The following is a 14,146-nucleotide window of genomic DNA, read 5'->3' on the forward strand; positions in this document are numbered from 1 at the left end:
GCTGCGACGCTCATGCAACCCATTGCCTTGTGTGACAGTGATGCCCGATGCTATATCACGACTCACTCCGCGCCTTCTGCTTTTCAAGCAAGTCCCGCAGCAGCCCCTGCGGCGCATCCTCGCGCCCGACCATGAGCTCAATCATCCTCAGCCCCCGTCCATCGGCGACTCTATCGTCGTTGAGGATCTCTCGCAGCTCAGCCCACGTGCTGGCCCGACACGTGTAAGCGCCTCCCTCCTCCTCCTCCTGCCCGGCGCCGAAGAAGCTGGGGGCTTGTAGGTACCTCCAGGGCGACACGTCGTTGTACCCCTGCCGGCGCCCGTGGATGCACCGCTCGATGGTGTAGCCGTCGTTGTTGATCAGGAAGATGACGACGTTGAGGCGGAGACGGATGATGGTCGCGAGCTCCTGCGCCGTCATCTGGAAGCTCCCGTCTCCGATGAAGAGCACCGTGCGGGCGGCATCGTCGACGCCGCCCAGGCCAGAGTACCGCGCAGCCGCCGACGACTCCAACGACGAGGATGAGGATGAAGACTCCTCGGCGAGTTCGCGCTGCGCGAGAGCGGCCCCTTGCGCGCCCGGCAGCATGTAACCGATGGAGAGCCATGTAACGGGCGCGAAGACGCGGACGTGGCGCGGCAGCGGCATCTCCCGGACGCCGTAGCCCGCCGTGCCTGTCTCGCCGAGCACAATATCCCCAGGGCAGAGGAAGTTGGCCAGCACGCGCCAAAGCTTGTCCTGGGTGAGATGGCTGGTGGCGGTGTCGTCGACAAAGCCATCCGTCAGGGAGAGGCTGTAGTCGCGAGGCAAGTCGGGATACGGGTCGTAGCGCTTCCACATCGTCGTCGTCGTCGTCGTTGGCAGCGAAGAAGAAGAAGTAGAAGAATGGCCCAGCCTCTGCACCAGCAGCGAGGTAATTACCCTGGCGGGCACGTCCCGGAACGTCTTGGCGCCCATCTTGACCTCGGTGTCGGTGAAGGAGATGGTGGCTTCGGCGGGTGGGATGCTAGAGAAGGCGTAGGTGTTTGTCGAGCTGAGGTGAGGGCCGAAGAACAGAACCAGATCGGCCTCTTGCACGAAAGCGTGTACGGCAGGCGAGCCGTAGCTGCCCTGGTAGACGCCGTGGAAGTTTGAGATCGTCTCGTTGAGCAGGCCTTTGCCAAACGTGCTCGTCCAGGTCGGCCAGCCCGTCATGTCGACGACTTGCTGCACCTCGCCGACGATGCCCATCGGGCGTATCTCTCCATCGACGAGAATGACGGGCTGTTTCGCAGTCTCGATCCTACGCAAGATTTCGTCGAGGACTTGGTCTAGGCCCGGGATCAGGTCGTCGGCCGCTACGAGCTCCTCTACTTCATGTCGAATCAACGGCACCCGTAGCGTCTCGTCCGGCACCAACGCCGCCACCAAGTCAACAGGCATCTCAATGTACACCGGACGACTATACAAAAGACACTGCCGCAGCACCTCGTCGATCTGCCGCGGGGCCATCCGCGGGTCCCGGAGCCGCGTCTGGGCGACGGTGACGTGCGCGTGCATCTGCGCGAAGCGCCCGTACTCGCCGTCGTTGAAGGTATGGTGGATCAGGAGGCGCGAGTCCTGCGCCGCGCGGGGGGGCGTGCCGACGATGTGCACGACGGCGGCGCGCTCCGTGTAGGCGCCCGCGATGGCGTTGATGGCGGACAGCTCGCCGACGCCAAAGGTGGTGACGAGGGCGCCCAGGCCCTTGATGCGCGCGTACCCGTCGGCCGCGTAGCCGGCGTTGAACTCGTTGGCGTTGCCTACCCACCGCAGGCCCGAGGGCTCGACGTGGTCCAGCAGAGTGAGGTTGTAGTCGCCCGGCACGCCGTGGATGGCGCCGACGCCGAGTTGGCGGAGGCGGAGGAACAGGTAGTCGGCCAGCTGGATTGTCGACGCCATGATGGTTTACGAGATGTGATGTGTGGTTTGCCAGTTTCCAGGAGAGAGGGGGGGGGATCGAGAAGAACAGCTCGTGTTTGTTGGTGGCCCTGATCTTTAATACATGTGCCCTCTCGTGATGTGATGTGCCGGCCCCCCCTGACCGGTGTTGGTGAGGGGGCATCACTCCGATACTCCGATTCTACGGGCCCCCCCACTCCGACAACAAGGTCGACTAACACATTACTCCGATCAGACTGTCACATCTATTTCCATATAAATAAGTAACATTATCATCAAAAAGTTGTGCTGTGATCATTCGTTTCCAAGTCACACCCAGTCGGCACCGGGGTTGCTGTCCGATCTTGCCGACTCTCGGTGGGCTCGACATTATATGTGGTTAGGTTCTCATTCATCATGACACTGTCTCAACACGTTGCCCGATTTCGGAAGAGACGGGCTTGTGCCCAACCTCTGCCTACAGACGTAGCGCCGTACACGTCCTCAACCTTCTTCAAGGCCAAGGAGTCCGGGGTCAAGAATAAGGCACGGAGATGGAATCACCGCTTCAGTATCGAGAGCGCCCGTCACGAATCGTCGCCTCTGAAGTCCGCCTCCAGGAGCAAGCAGACGAAGCTCATCAGCCTCGGGACTGCCCGTCCAACACCCGAGTACTACCCATGGACATCGATTCACCTGGAAAGCCTCGACGTGCCCCTGAACGGTACATCAGCGGCTGGTCAATCAGCCATGTCTTGCACCAAGGGAGAAGCCGCGTACGATTTCTCCGTGGCCATGAACTACGGCTACTCTGCAGGCTCTCCGCAGCTGCTGAGATTCGTCACCGAGCACGTGGAGATGATACATAACCCGCCCTATGACGACTGGGAAACCTGCCTCACCTGCGGCACCACTTCCGCACTAGAAATCGCCTTTCGGATGTTCTGCAACAGCGGCGACACAGTCCTCGTGGAGCAGAGCACGTATCCCGGCACAATTGCGGCCATGCGGGGTCAGGGACTCGGGACTCTCGGCATAAAGATGGACGCCTTTGGCCTCGTGCCGAGCGATCTCGAACAGAAGCTCGGGGCCTGGGATTGCGCCGCGGGGCCCAAGCCGTTTGTCCTCTACATGATTCCTACCGGCCAAAACCCGACCGGCACGACGCAAAGCGCAGCTCGAAGGAGACAAATCTATCACATTGCTGAAAAGCATGATCTGTACATCATCGAGGATGACCCCTACTACTTTCTTCAAATGGGCAGTGATTGCTCCGAGTCGCGAGGGATACCGCAGCTAGACGACTACATGGCACAGCTGCCACCATCCTATCTATCGCTGGACGTGAGCGGCCGCGTGCTCCGCATGGACACCGCTTCCAAGATCCTCGCCCCGGGCCTCCGGTGCGGCTGGGTCACCGGCTCCTCGCAAGTCGTGGACAAGTTCATCGCCTACTCGGAGACCAGCGTCCTGTCGCCCAGCGGGCCGTCGCAGGTCATGATGCACAAGCTCCTGGACCAGTCCACGACGGTTTCGTCGCGTGGCTGGCCTCCCTGTCGCGGAAATATCGCACAAGGCGGGACGCGGCGCTCGGAGCGCTTGAGAGATTTCTCCTCCCCGCGGGGGCGTGCAGCTGGGACGTGCCCGAGTCGGGAATGTTCCTGTGGGTGGTGGTCGACCTCGGGGCAAATAGCCCGCAGTTTCATCGCGCGAGGACCAAATCGGACCATCTGGAACGCTGTTTAGAAATCGAGGATAGAATCTACCAAAAGTCAAAGGAAAACGGAGTGCTGGTGAGCAAAGGCAGCTGGTTCTCCGTGAGAACGGACAAAGACCAAGAGCCGCCGCGCGTGTGCTTCCGCCTCACGTTTGCGGCGGCAGCACTGGAAGAATTGGCTCCTGCGATTCAGACATTTGCAGCAGCAGTAAAGTCTGAGCTTGGTGGTGGTTGGAGTTGACGATGCAGAGGCCTGTCGCAACTCGAGAGAGAAGCTGCATTTGATCGCTTAGACCTCTCGCCCCATGCAGTCGTGTTGCCGCGGCGTTGGATACACGGATATTCTCTCTTATCTCTCTCTTTTTTCTGGTTTTTTTTCTTTCTTGTGAAGGGCTTCGAACATGAAGCTCAGACGCCAACCGGTTCAGGGGCTCTCCCATACACATTTAGTATTCGACGCAATCCCGAAACTGTCTGGTCCCTTGAGCTAGCCACGCTGTCTTGCCAACTCATGTAGCGAGCGCGTCGTCTCGTGCGTGGCCAACATTTGACCTCGCCCGGAGGCCTGGTTGTCAAAAATTGTAAAAGATGGTTCAGCCGACCAGAATACGATACCGCTCTCATGCAAACAATGACGTGGTTCTCCATTTGGACCCTGAAAGTGTTTACATTGACCACCCCTTGACTAACAGAATGTGCATTTCAGGCAAGGCTACGTGTCTGAACCGTGCGATTCAACCTTTTTTGCTGACTCCTGGTTGCTGCCTGAGTCTCGGCCATTGACACATACCCACTTCGCTGTTCTCGAGACAAATTATTATAGCAAACCATTAGGTACAACCATGGCACCCGGCTTGGCAGATAGTTGAAAACTATAAGGCTGGCACGTCCGATCTCCATCCGTGCCTCCACCAAGTCGACCACGGACGATCCGTTCTGCACAACTTCTTGGCCGAACCACCAGACGCCCCATCTTCCTCCCCATGGATTCTTCTCGCGCGTGCGTGCACGAACGCCTGATACCTCCTAAATACCATCCGCCGCCCTTGAGATGGTGGGAAGGGGTGAGCAAGCATTGACCGCGGCGGAGAATTGTGCTCGTTGCGCGGAGAGAGAGAGAGCCAGACGTTCAATGCTGACCAGACGTTGTCACAAGGTCTGCGACAAGAAGACGCAAAAGTGCGTGGCTTCCTTCGATTTCGTTTGGAGTCCCGACAACGGTGAGACGGCTGAGTTTAAGACGTCGGATGCGATTTATGTGATGGACTGTGCAAGCGACAAACAGGTATGCAGCCTGCCCTTGTCCATCATGGATGGCTATCATCTTTTTTGCGTCATGGCACTTTTGCTCATCTTATCTGGAAATGCCACAGTGTACAGGGAAGCTTTTCAGCGTCTGTCGTTTCAAGCAGGGAATGCTGGAGGCACATTGTGAGTGAGTGGCGTGGGTCACTTCTAATCTCTTGGGGTCTCCAGGGGCGCGTCGGCTCTATCTTGATGGGAGGGACCGCCTTTGAGAAGGTCAGGCAGTGGTTTGAGCAGGAGCTCCATGTCCATCGAAGTGGCAATAGCTGATGACCGGGCCCGGGTCTTGTGGCGATTTGCTGACGGCACGGGGGGGGGGGGGGGACAAGGCCTATGGTTGTGGAATCCATGTCCCACTCCGTGGACAACTGAGCCACTATAATACTGGAATTTATACTTGCCGCTTCGGAGCTCTTGTGCCGTGTCGAAACACGTTGCTTGCTCACAAAGAACAATGTATGAAGATTCGACACCTCTTGGGCACCTACCTCAGCCACGTTCAACAAAAGCGCGCCGCGACATACCCGAGTAACGAAGTCAACACCAGCCCGCAGGTGGGCGGCTCTTTTTAACCTGGCGACGCGAGGTATTGATTCAACAACGAGGGATGCTCAACGAGCCCCTGCCAGAAGCCAATCTCAGAATCCCATAGATCCTGCCCCAGCTGCGGCGGAAACCACGAAACGTCCTCGACCGGTCCCGGTCCCGGCACCTGCGCCAGTGCAGCGTGCAGTTCTCTCCGTCCGTTGCTGCCGGTGCTGGCGCTGCTACTACTGCTGCCATGTATAAAGTCGAGGAACTTGTGGATCGCCTGCGTGGCCTTGGACAGAAGAGCGTAATTGGGATCCTGGGGCTTCACAATAGTTCCCCGCTCAAGCTCGGCGCCCAGCACGCTCAGGTCCTGCACGATCCTCGGATACGACTCTTGGAAGCACTCGGGAACGGCCGGCTGCGCTGCCAGCGCCGCTACGAGTATCATCCCGGCGGCAGGCAGCCCGTAGTGTGCAATCTTTGAAAAAGAAAGAAAAAACACCCAAGTCAGCTCTGGTCCAGTCCATGTATATAGAATCAGGAAGAGGAGGACTGAAGGGAGGCGGATGATTACCTTCCAGCCAAGCGTCGTGCCAGAGTTGGCAAGCTCGTCGCGCAACAGAATAGCCCCTACGACTAGCCGCAGCATCTCCTGAGCCACCGCCAGGATGGACCCATCGGGCTCCGTCACGCGGCTCAGCAGGACGCGCCGGAGCAGGAAGCAGATGTGGAGGTGGTTGAGCCGCACGCTTATCATGAAGTCACGCGCAAACGGGCTCTCGGCGGCCTTGTGCCCCTCGGCGTCCCATGCGCGAAACGAGGCCGGTAGGGCAGCCCACTGGGTATCTGCGACTGCCTGGAGGGCGCTGACAGCAGTGCATGAAATGTCAGGACCGTGTGCACACGGGCGCATCGAACTTGCAAAAAAGGCAGCGGATGGGGGGGGGGCGGCTTACTTGACTTTGGCTAGGCTGTCGACGCGGCTGCGATCGAACAGGAGCTCCATTATCTCTTCCTTGATGGAGGCGCACAGGGCTGACCAGCGCGTCTCGGCCCTGTAGCTCATTGCCGAGTCTTCGTTCCACTCATGGACAGCGCTCGTTCCGTCTGGGCCCCGTGGGGGGGTGTCTGGGATCTGAAACTGGCAGAAGCGCTTGCTCATGCGCAGGGGCCTGCCGAGGAACAGCGAAATGTTCTTATCGGCCGAGTATATGCGCGCGAACGCCGTCTTCCGCAGCTCCACGAGGAACGGTGGCGTATGCGGCCTGCTCTCCACGCTCTCGTGATAACCGATCGCAAACGTCGTCGAGATAACGTCACCCAGCCTGCGCCAGAGATGGTAACCTGAAAAGGGAGAGACGGGGGGAAAAGGAGTCAGTCGGGTTGTTTGAGAAGCGTAACAAGAAGACGAAAGGCGGGATGCGTACTCTGGTCGCCGTTCATAAAGGAGTGGATGATAAAGTTCTCATACTGAAAGATGAGCTGTATGTCGTTGAGGCAGTCCAGCGACAGGCAAATGTCGAGCGCACACGTGATGAGCCGCATCAGGACGTTGCGAAAGCCGCGCTTGGCGCTTTCGGTCGTATAGAGCGAGGGGAAACACGGTATGTCCATCGTGGCCCGCAGCACGGCGGATAAGAATATGCCGAGCGTTTCCCAGCGCGTCCGCGTCCTCAAGAACTGAGACGAAAAATCCGCCATGGTGGAGTTCTCGTCGCTCTCCAGTGGCCGGTAAGTATTTTCGAGGAGGCGCAACGCGAGAGCCAGATGCCACCCGTGTCCCTGGAGGGTAGACAGCGAGGTGTAGTTGGCGTGAGACGCGCAGAGCTCCACAAGCGGCTCCGCGAGGGCAAGGTTGACACCCCCGGCCCGCCAGAAGAGCACCAGAGATTCCATGGCTCGCAGCTCGTACTCTTCCAGTAGTTGCCTGAGTATGTCGGCTCCCTGCCTGGCCAGGGGATGCTCGTCCAGGGACATGGACGGTGGTGGGGAAGGCCTCGACGACAGCGCATGGCTGTTCGTCGCCGTATTGGAACCGCCACCATCCTGGTCCTGGTCCGAGAATATCTGGCTGAAGATGGAGACGTGACTTGACTGTCCCAGGAACCCGGGATTCGGATAGGAGCGGCTGTTTTGACGGACTAACGGCGGCGCGGGCTCCCCTGATGGGCTTCCGCCCTGCGGCGAGATGGACGGCTCGTCGACGACACGGCTGAGACAATGAGCCAAAGGCGCACGACACCAAATCAATGACAGGAGGGGTAGTGTTTGTCTTACCGAGAAGATCGCGTCCGACATGGGGATAGGACAACCGAATGCTGCTTCCGCCGAAACGGCGAGGCCCTGTATACGCATTCGCTGCCCTTCTTCTGCCGCCTGCACCGGGAGCATGAGGGGCGGGCATGATCGCACGCAAGCTTCGACCTTCTACATGGCTCGCAGGCAGGTTGCCTAGACGTCATGGCCGTCGACGAGTCCACCCCGAGTACAGTTTTCCCCTTGTCCGCTCCGAGTACGACAAAGTGTGCGCGAGTTGTCAGAGAGAGCATAGGGGCTCGGCGCGGGATGTTGCTGCTCTCCGTGTCGGAGTGAAAAGACCCACTTCTCGCCGATCTCTCTGTCTCTCTCTCCGAATCTCGCCGGTCTTTCGGCATGCAACAGCTCTTTTTAGTCCAACCATGTGGGCGTCGAAACGCGGGGTTCGGCCTTTGCATGAACCCCTCGCACCAAGACGGTTCACCAGAAAAGCGTAGCGGGGCTGTGTGTGGGGAGCACAGCAGACAAGAGTCAAGACACTAGGGGTCTTCGGTTGCACTTCTTTCTTCCAGCCGTCCCTTGCCAGACTGGAATCTAAAATCTGCAATGAAGCCTACAAGCCAGCCGCCTCACCACCCCTAGTTCCACCAATCCTTTGTGCAGTCAGCCCTGCGCAAGCAACAGAGGAGTCCTCGGCAAGTCAAACTGGGACTCGAATCGCATGAACCGTACATAGAGCTTCGAAACCGTACAATATAGTTGGTATTGGAGCCAATCCAACTTGACTTTCATTGGAAAATGGATTGGATGTAGAAATGTAAACGATATACAATCGCTGTGTCTGGCGCCGGCACTATAGAACCGCCTGGATATCTACAACTCCACACCAAATACGACTGTAACGAGCGGCGCGAGGCTCTCAGCGCCAAACCCAACTCTCAGAATAGGACAGACATCTAGCATCAAGCTCAGAAGCAAACCATGTCCTGAAATTCCTCCGTTCGTCCCTTCTCCAAATAGGTCGTAAAATTCCGCCCTAGTAAAACGAACTATATGAATGCGCCTTGGAAACGCGGCTCGACTGGCGATCTCATGGCGCCGAGATCCTTGCCCGACGACGAGGAAGGGAGCGTCATGACGGCCGGCCGCGGTGGCGCCTTCTTTGCCTCAACCCGCTTGGGGCTGGCATCGCCTGTCCTCGATCCCGGCCGCTGCTCTACAGAAGGAATGAATCCCCCGCTTGGTGGCGCATCAAAGTGAAGCTCAAAGCTTCGGGCCAAATCGTCGCCAGAGGTGGAAATGGAGTTTTCAAAGGACGGGAACACCGGACTGGGCAATCGTGGCGGGAAGGCTGGCGATCGAGTGGGATCGCTCCGCGGGGTGGCGAGCGGCGCCGGCATTGCTGAATAGCGAGGCGATGCGGGATCAAACTCCGGCCATGCAGGGTCATCGTCGTATACGCTCGAGTCATCTCCGTTGTCATTGTCGTCGACCGAGCTCCGAGGCCTCTCCGGCTGGCGCCCCCGCGGCAGGCCATTCGACTTGGGAAAATCTCCGACCATCGGAGGGCGAGAGAAGGGACTCGACGGTGGCCGAGATCGCGGCCGGCGAGGGGGTTCCATATCATTTCGTACATAGTTGTTCTGGTCGGGAGGGGGCCCGTACGGACTGCGCACATTCGTGGATGCGTCGTCATGCGAAGCCAGGTTGTGCGTTGCAAACAAGGGCCGGGGAGGAGGGGCGCGCGTCTGCTTGGCCGCGTCAAAGCGTGAGTTGAACCCCCGAGGCGGGCTCGTCCATCCGAAGGCATTCGCAGAACCTCGATGAGCACCAGCGGCCGCCGGTGGAGGTCCTATTCGCCGTGGCATCTCACGCGGCATTCCTGCCGGCGCCTTTACGATGGGGGACTCAGGTCGTCCATTGTGCGATGACATGGCCGATGCTGAGGTTGAAACCGAAGGCCGGCTCATCGGGCTCTCAGGGGACCGTACTGAGCGTTGAGAATGCGAGTCAGTAATGCTGGGAGATTGCACCCTCTCCCGAGGGCGCGTACTCTCGGTCGAAAAGCTGGGTCTCTCACCCCAGCTCGTGTCCGTACTGACTGCTGTGGACATGTCCGAACTGGGAGGCTTCACATTCGCGCCGAAATCAAAGTCGGCAAAATTTCCTCGAAACCCCTCAATGTGCTGTGTTTTGCGTGCCTTCTCCTGTCTCTCGTCGTCAAACTCCATCTTGACACTCAGTCTTCGAGGCTGATGAAAAGCGAGCGTGTCGCGTCTGGCGGGCACGTTACGGATGAGGGGTGTATCCGGCTTGTCATCGCCGCCTGCAAGGGGAGACGAAGGCGTGGGACTGGGGAGCGAGGTGGTGACTTGGTCCACTTTGCGCAAGGCGCTGGGACCTTTGCTTCGGCTGTTCGTCGATGGTTGCAATTTCAGTGCCGCGGAGGTCGGTTTTGAATTGGCGGGGGAGAAAACTCCGTCAGAGTCCCTGTCTGATCCTGGAGGTGACGGGTAGCCATGTCGCTCAGCCGTAGGCTGATGCTCAGCCTGCTGGACTCCCGGCACGAGCTCGATGGAGGGCTCAGTTGGGACAGGCGCTGGTTTCCAGTCGAACTCGAATTGACTTAGAGGGCTTTTGGGGGGTGCCCCTGCGGTGGCTGGTGTCCCAGGGCGTGAATCTGAGGTGCTCTTGCAGAAGTGAACGTGGAGAGGGTTCACCCATTCGGCCTTGCTCGTCGTTGGACGACTTGGCGTTCCGGGCCTCGCGCCGGTTCCTCCCAACGAGGCGGGCAGCGCCAAGCTTGTGGTGCTGCCGCCGGCAAAGTTGGTCCTCAGGTTCGATTCGGACGCGTTATGTCGCAGCGCGCCCATAGAAGGAGGGGCCAGGTCCGTCATGGACGAGGACATGGCGGGGTTGCTGAAGACGGCGCGCCAGTTTGACGGTGTCGTGGCCGTAGACTGAGATGTTCCCGGTCGACTCAAGGCATTCGGGAACTGCGGCCGGGAAGCAGCTTGGTTCGGGCCGAAGTACTGGCCCTGGCCCAGGGTATTCTGATCAATGCGATTCCATTTCTGCGGCGGCTGTTTAACCAGGTTCTTTCTATGTCGGTGTCAGCTGGGTATTCGCCTTGTCGCGGCGAGGGCATGCGTACTGGGTTTTTTTCTTGTCCCCACCAAGCCTGATGCCGAAGAAGGAGACCATGGTGGCGGGTGGGAATTAGATTACAGTAGGTGGATCGCTTTGACTACAACCGGGGGGCCTCGATAGGTCGAGATAGCTCGCGGTGAGCAAACGGCCGCCTGTAGATACTGCTCATGCGGTCTACGTCTGAAGATTTTCGTGAGCGCGGCCAATGGCGCGTGTGGCTGGTGATGGGGTTGTCGAGTCGCGGTTGAGGCGCCGCTCAAAGGGCCGTGACCATGTCAAATGCGGCTGCTGGAAAGCAGTTGTGGCCGCATCCAGTGTTCGAGGCGAGAGTGGTATGCGTGTGTTGGTTTTGCGGTTCAGACAAGAACCGTCGTGGATGCTGTGACTTGTTCCTGGGAGCAAGGGCTCGGTTGCGCCTGGAGATGGCCCCTCGTCCGCGGAGCGAGATCGTGGCTCTGGGAATGAATGGCGTTGGAAAGGAACGGACGTGCTTGGGCGACTCGGTCGCAAGCACACGTCAAACGGATCAAACAGACAAGGGAAAAGAAAAGCTTCGTTGCGCGCAGGAAGGGAAAAGGGCAAAGAAAGACTGGAGAGGGGCGGCGACACGAGGTGCGTGGAAGGAAGGAGCGGATAATTCAGCAAACGCTGCATCCGCCAAGCTGTCGGCCGGCCGGGGAGGAAAGTGCTCCATCAGCCCACCTAACGCATCGTACTTTCCCTGACCTAGGTCATAGGCTCGCTCCTTACGCTGGGTCCTTAACAAACCCCCTGTGCAGGCGCGAGCGCAGCGGTTAACTCGATGACCCGCTAAGCCAGGCATCAACGGCGCGGGAAATATCCATCAACCTAAACCATCGTGAGGGTAGCGGGCGGCCTTGACGTGGTGGCAAGCACACAGACGCCATCCCATCATCCCCCCGCACCGCGACCACTCACTACCTCACTTTGCCTCGCGCAACGTCGAACCCCTGACCAGGACCTGCCACCTGCCAGCGCAAGCAGCGGCACCCCTGCGCCCGCCCCTTTTCCCAGCGGCCCCAGCGAATCTACCACTGGTGTGACCACCACCAGGTGAATGGCTCGGCGTTGACCATTGCCAACGCCTGCAGGGCTAACCAGTTAGCCAGGAACCACCGACCCGCTTCGACAGGGGTGGCTTGCTGAGCGCAACCCGTTTGGGCAGCCGTCGCTGACACCTCGCCAGGGAGATGAGAAACAACAGCGGCCATGAGGATCTGCACGGACCTCACGACCCCAGACTTGTTAACTACAGCCGACTTTTGTTTGAGCCTGTCATCTTGTCGGCCTGCTGGATAGCGACGATCTTGTCGGGAGACAAGAGAGCGAGAGACGGACCGAAGTACCGGATTGCATCAAGCACCCGACGTCGCCCGGTATTTCTCGAGGCCCCAACATGGCCGGCGACAGCCCACGCCGGTGGTCGTGGTCGTTCGTGGTCGATAATTTCCAGCCTTCAAGCCCATCAATTCAAATGGGGAACTCCCGTCACAGAGCCCCAGGCACGCGCGCCCAACCGCGACGCCACCCGAAGGACGTTGAGTGATTCGACGCCTCGCTCACCTGAAGCGCACCGGACCGCTTCTCGCACCGCCGCGACACCCACTTGTGCACGCACGCGCACAGGCAGGGCGGGAATTCGCGTGACATCTACTCCGTACAGTCCGAGTGTTCTTGCCTCGACATCGACATGGGCTGCACTCAACAATCACCTGAGACGGCGTCCGTGGGTCACCCACTGCATAACCCTCGCATAGTATGTCCAGAGAGTTGACTATTGTCGGTGTGCCGTAGCGGGCGAGCCGCCGGCCACCCGCTGGCAGCTGGCCGTATAGAGCTTTGCCTGGCATGGGACCTCAATCATCACACTACCGACATCAGCATCGCGGCCCGCACCCGGTGTCCTACTGACATACGACACGTTGCGTGGGCAGGTCCATAACAAACGCAGATGCCGGCACTTGTGGTGCTTAAATCCTCACTCGACCTATCGCGTAGTTATTTTCTATTCTACTCTTTGTAGAAGGCCCCTCAACATTCCTCGCGAGCATCCACTGCCGCCGACTTACTTTCAAGCAAACCCCAATCCAAGCCCAGCCAGTTTGCCCGCCGCCTGGAGCATGCCATCAGCCGCGACTTGCGCCTCCGACTTGACCTGCACAATTCGCAGCAGCGCCATTACTGCCGCCAGCGTGCAGTACGGTCCCAGTTGGCCAGTCACTCCCGCACCCTCAAACCGCACTGTGCCCAGCCTGCTCTCCCGCTCCGGCGCCGGGTCGTCTGCCCATCGCATTACCACGTCCTCATGGCCGTCCGCGCTGGTGCTGACGCGGACCAGGCGACGCTCAAATGGCCTGTCCTTTTCCGGGCGCACCAGGTTGTCGCTACGCCATTCAAAGAGCTCGGCCTCAGCCGCACCACCAACTGGAACGCTGAAGGCCCATTTCTCAAACTTGATGCCCCCATTGTCGACGAGCTGGACGATTTGATTGCCCGCGGCGGCTCCTGCGTGCGGCGGCAGGGCGATGACAGACGCGGATCGAAATAGCTTTTCGGTGCCGGCGAGTCCGATGGGTTGCGTGTCGCGCGTAGGACCGGCGTGCAGCACATCTTGCAACTTAACCATACCCTTGTGTACGGTGATAGCATTGAGTGGACGCAGCGGGCCTTGCTGCCCATCCCGCTCGGCGAGAAGGAACGCGTCCGTCTTCTTGTCAGGCGAGCGCCCGAGGAAGTAGAAGTCGAAAGTTTGGGGGAACTGGCCGTAGGTGCCTGGCGCTAGAGCTGGCTCCAAGAAAGGGCTCTCCTTTGAGGAGCCCGAATCCGAAGCCGACTTCTGCTTGCCTCTGGACTTGAAGAGGTCCTTGAAGCCCATGGCGCCGGCTGCGAGCGTCCAACTGCCGATGCGAAAGTTGTTATCAGATCTCGGGACAGCTACACTGGAGCCACGCGGCACTTGAGACAAGGTTACTTGCGCAAAGCCGCAAGACACCAGGGCTTCCTCTTTATGTCCACGGGGCTCTGGCTGTCTAAGACCCCACGGACCGCGGCATTCAGCCTTGGCCCTCTGAGCACAGGTGCCACAAAGGGCGAACGGGCGAGCTACTCCCAAATGGCGCGCACGTCTTATTCCCCCATCGATGGGATGCGGCCAGGCACTGGGCAGAGACGGAATGTTGATGCTCCTTCGAGCAATCATGATGCGCCATGGCCCCGCCACGGCTGGCGCTGCTTATAACGCGCCGTCGCGCCTCCTTCAACCCTGC

The 14,146-nt window shown here is 59.3% G+C and overlaps 5 protein-coding genes across 5 annotated transcripts; 1 reads left to right on the forward strand and 4 right to left on the reverse strand.

Moving 5' to 3' along the window:
* Window positions 1-55: 55 nt before the first annotated feature.
* JDV02_000318 (Pyruvate decarboxylase) lies at window positions 56-1,921 on the reverse strand (the record flags this gene model as incomplete). The annotated part of the gene is made up of 1 exon (XM_047981113.1): window positions 56-1,921. The coding sequence occupies one exon, from the start codon at window positions 1,919-1,921 to the stop codon at window positions 56-58; it is 1,866 nt and encodes a 621-aa protein (XP_047837071.1).
* Window positions 1,922-2,317: 396 nt separating this feature from the next.
* Window positions 2,318-3,646, forward strand: JDV02_000319 (uncharacterized protein; the record flags this gene model as incomplete). The annotated part of the gene is made up of 1 exon (XM_047981114.1): window positions 2,318-3,646. One exon carries the CDS (start codon window positions 2,318-2,320, stop codon window positions 3,644-3,646), a length of 1,329 nt encoding a protein of 442 aa, XP_047837072.1.
* A 1,844-nt stretch (window positions 3,647-5,490) lies between these two features.
* JDV02_000320 (uncharacterized protein) lies at window positions 5,491-7,976 on the reverse strand (the record flags this gene model as incomplete). The annotated part of the gene is made up of 5 exons (XM_047981115.1): window positions 7,731-7,976; window positions 6,881-7,665; window positions 6,410-6,797; window positions 6,028-6,319; window positions 5,491-5,931 (listed from the first exon to the last, which is right to left on the reverse strand). Exons 1-5 carry the CDS (start codon window positions 7,913-7,915, stop codon window positions 5,491-5,493), a joined length of 2,091 nt encoding a protein of 696 aa, XP_047837073.1. The 5' UTR covers window positions 7,916-7,976.
* Window positions 7,977-8,446: 470 nt separating this feature from the next.
* JDV02_000321 (uncharacterized protein) lies at window positions 8,447-11,527 on the reverse strand. Its single transcript, XM_047981116.1, has 2 exons — window positions 10,864-11,527; window positions 8,447-10,811 (listed from the first exon to the last, which is right to left on the reverse strand). The coding sequence occupies exons 1-2, from the start codon at window positions 10,911-10,913 to the stop codon at window positions 8,759-8,761; spliced, it is 2,103 nt and encodes a 700-aa protein (XP_047837074.1). The 5' UTR covers window positions 10,914-11,527; the 3' UTR covers window positions 8,447-8,758.
* Window positions 11,528-12,951: 1,424 nt separating this feature from the next.
* Window positions 12,952-13,954, reverse strand: JDV02_000322 (uncharacterized protein; the record flags this gene model as incomplete). The annotated part of the gene is made up of 1 exon (XM_047981117.1): window positions 12,952-13,954. The coding sequence occupies exon 1, from the start codon at window positions 13,753-13,755 to the stop codon at window positions 12,952-12,954; it is 804 nt and encodes a 267-aa protein (XP_047837075.1). The 5' UTR covers window positions 13,756-13,954.
* Between the last annotated feature and the right edge of the window lie 192 nt (window positions 13,955-14,146).

Source organism: Purpureocillium takamizusanense, chromosome 1 (genome assembly GCF_022605165.1).
Source record: "Purpureocillium takamizusanense chromosome 1, complete sequence".
NCBI classification, from domain to species: domain Eukaryota; kingdom Fungi; phylum Ascomycota; class Sordariomycetes; order Hypocreales; family Ophiocordycipitaceae; genus Purpureocillium; species Purpureocillium takamizusanense.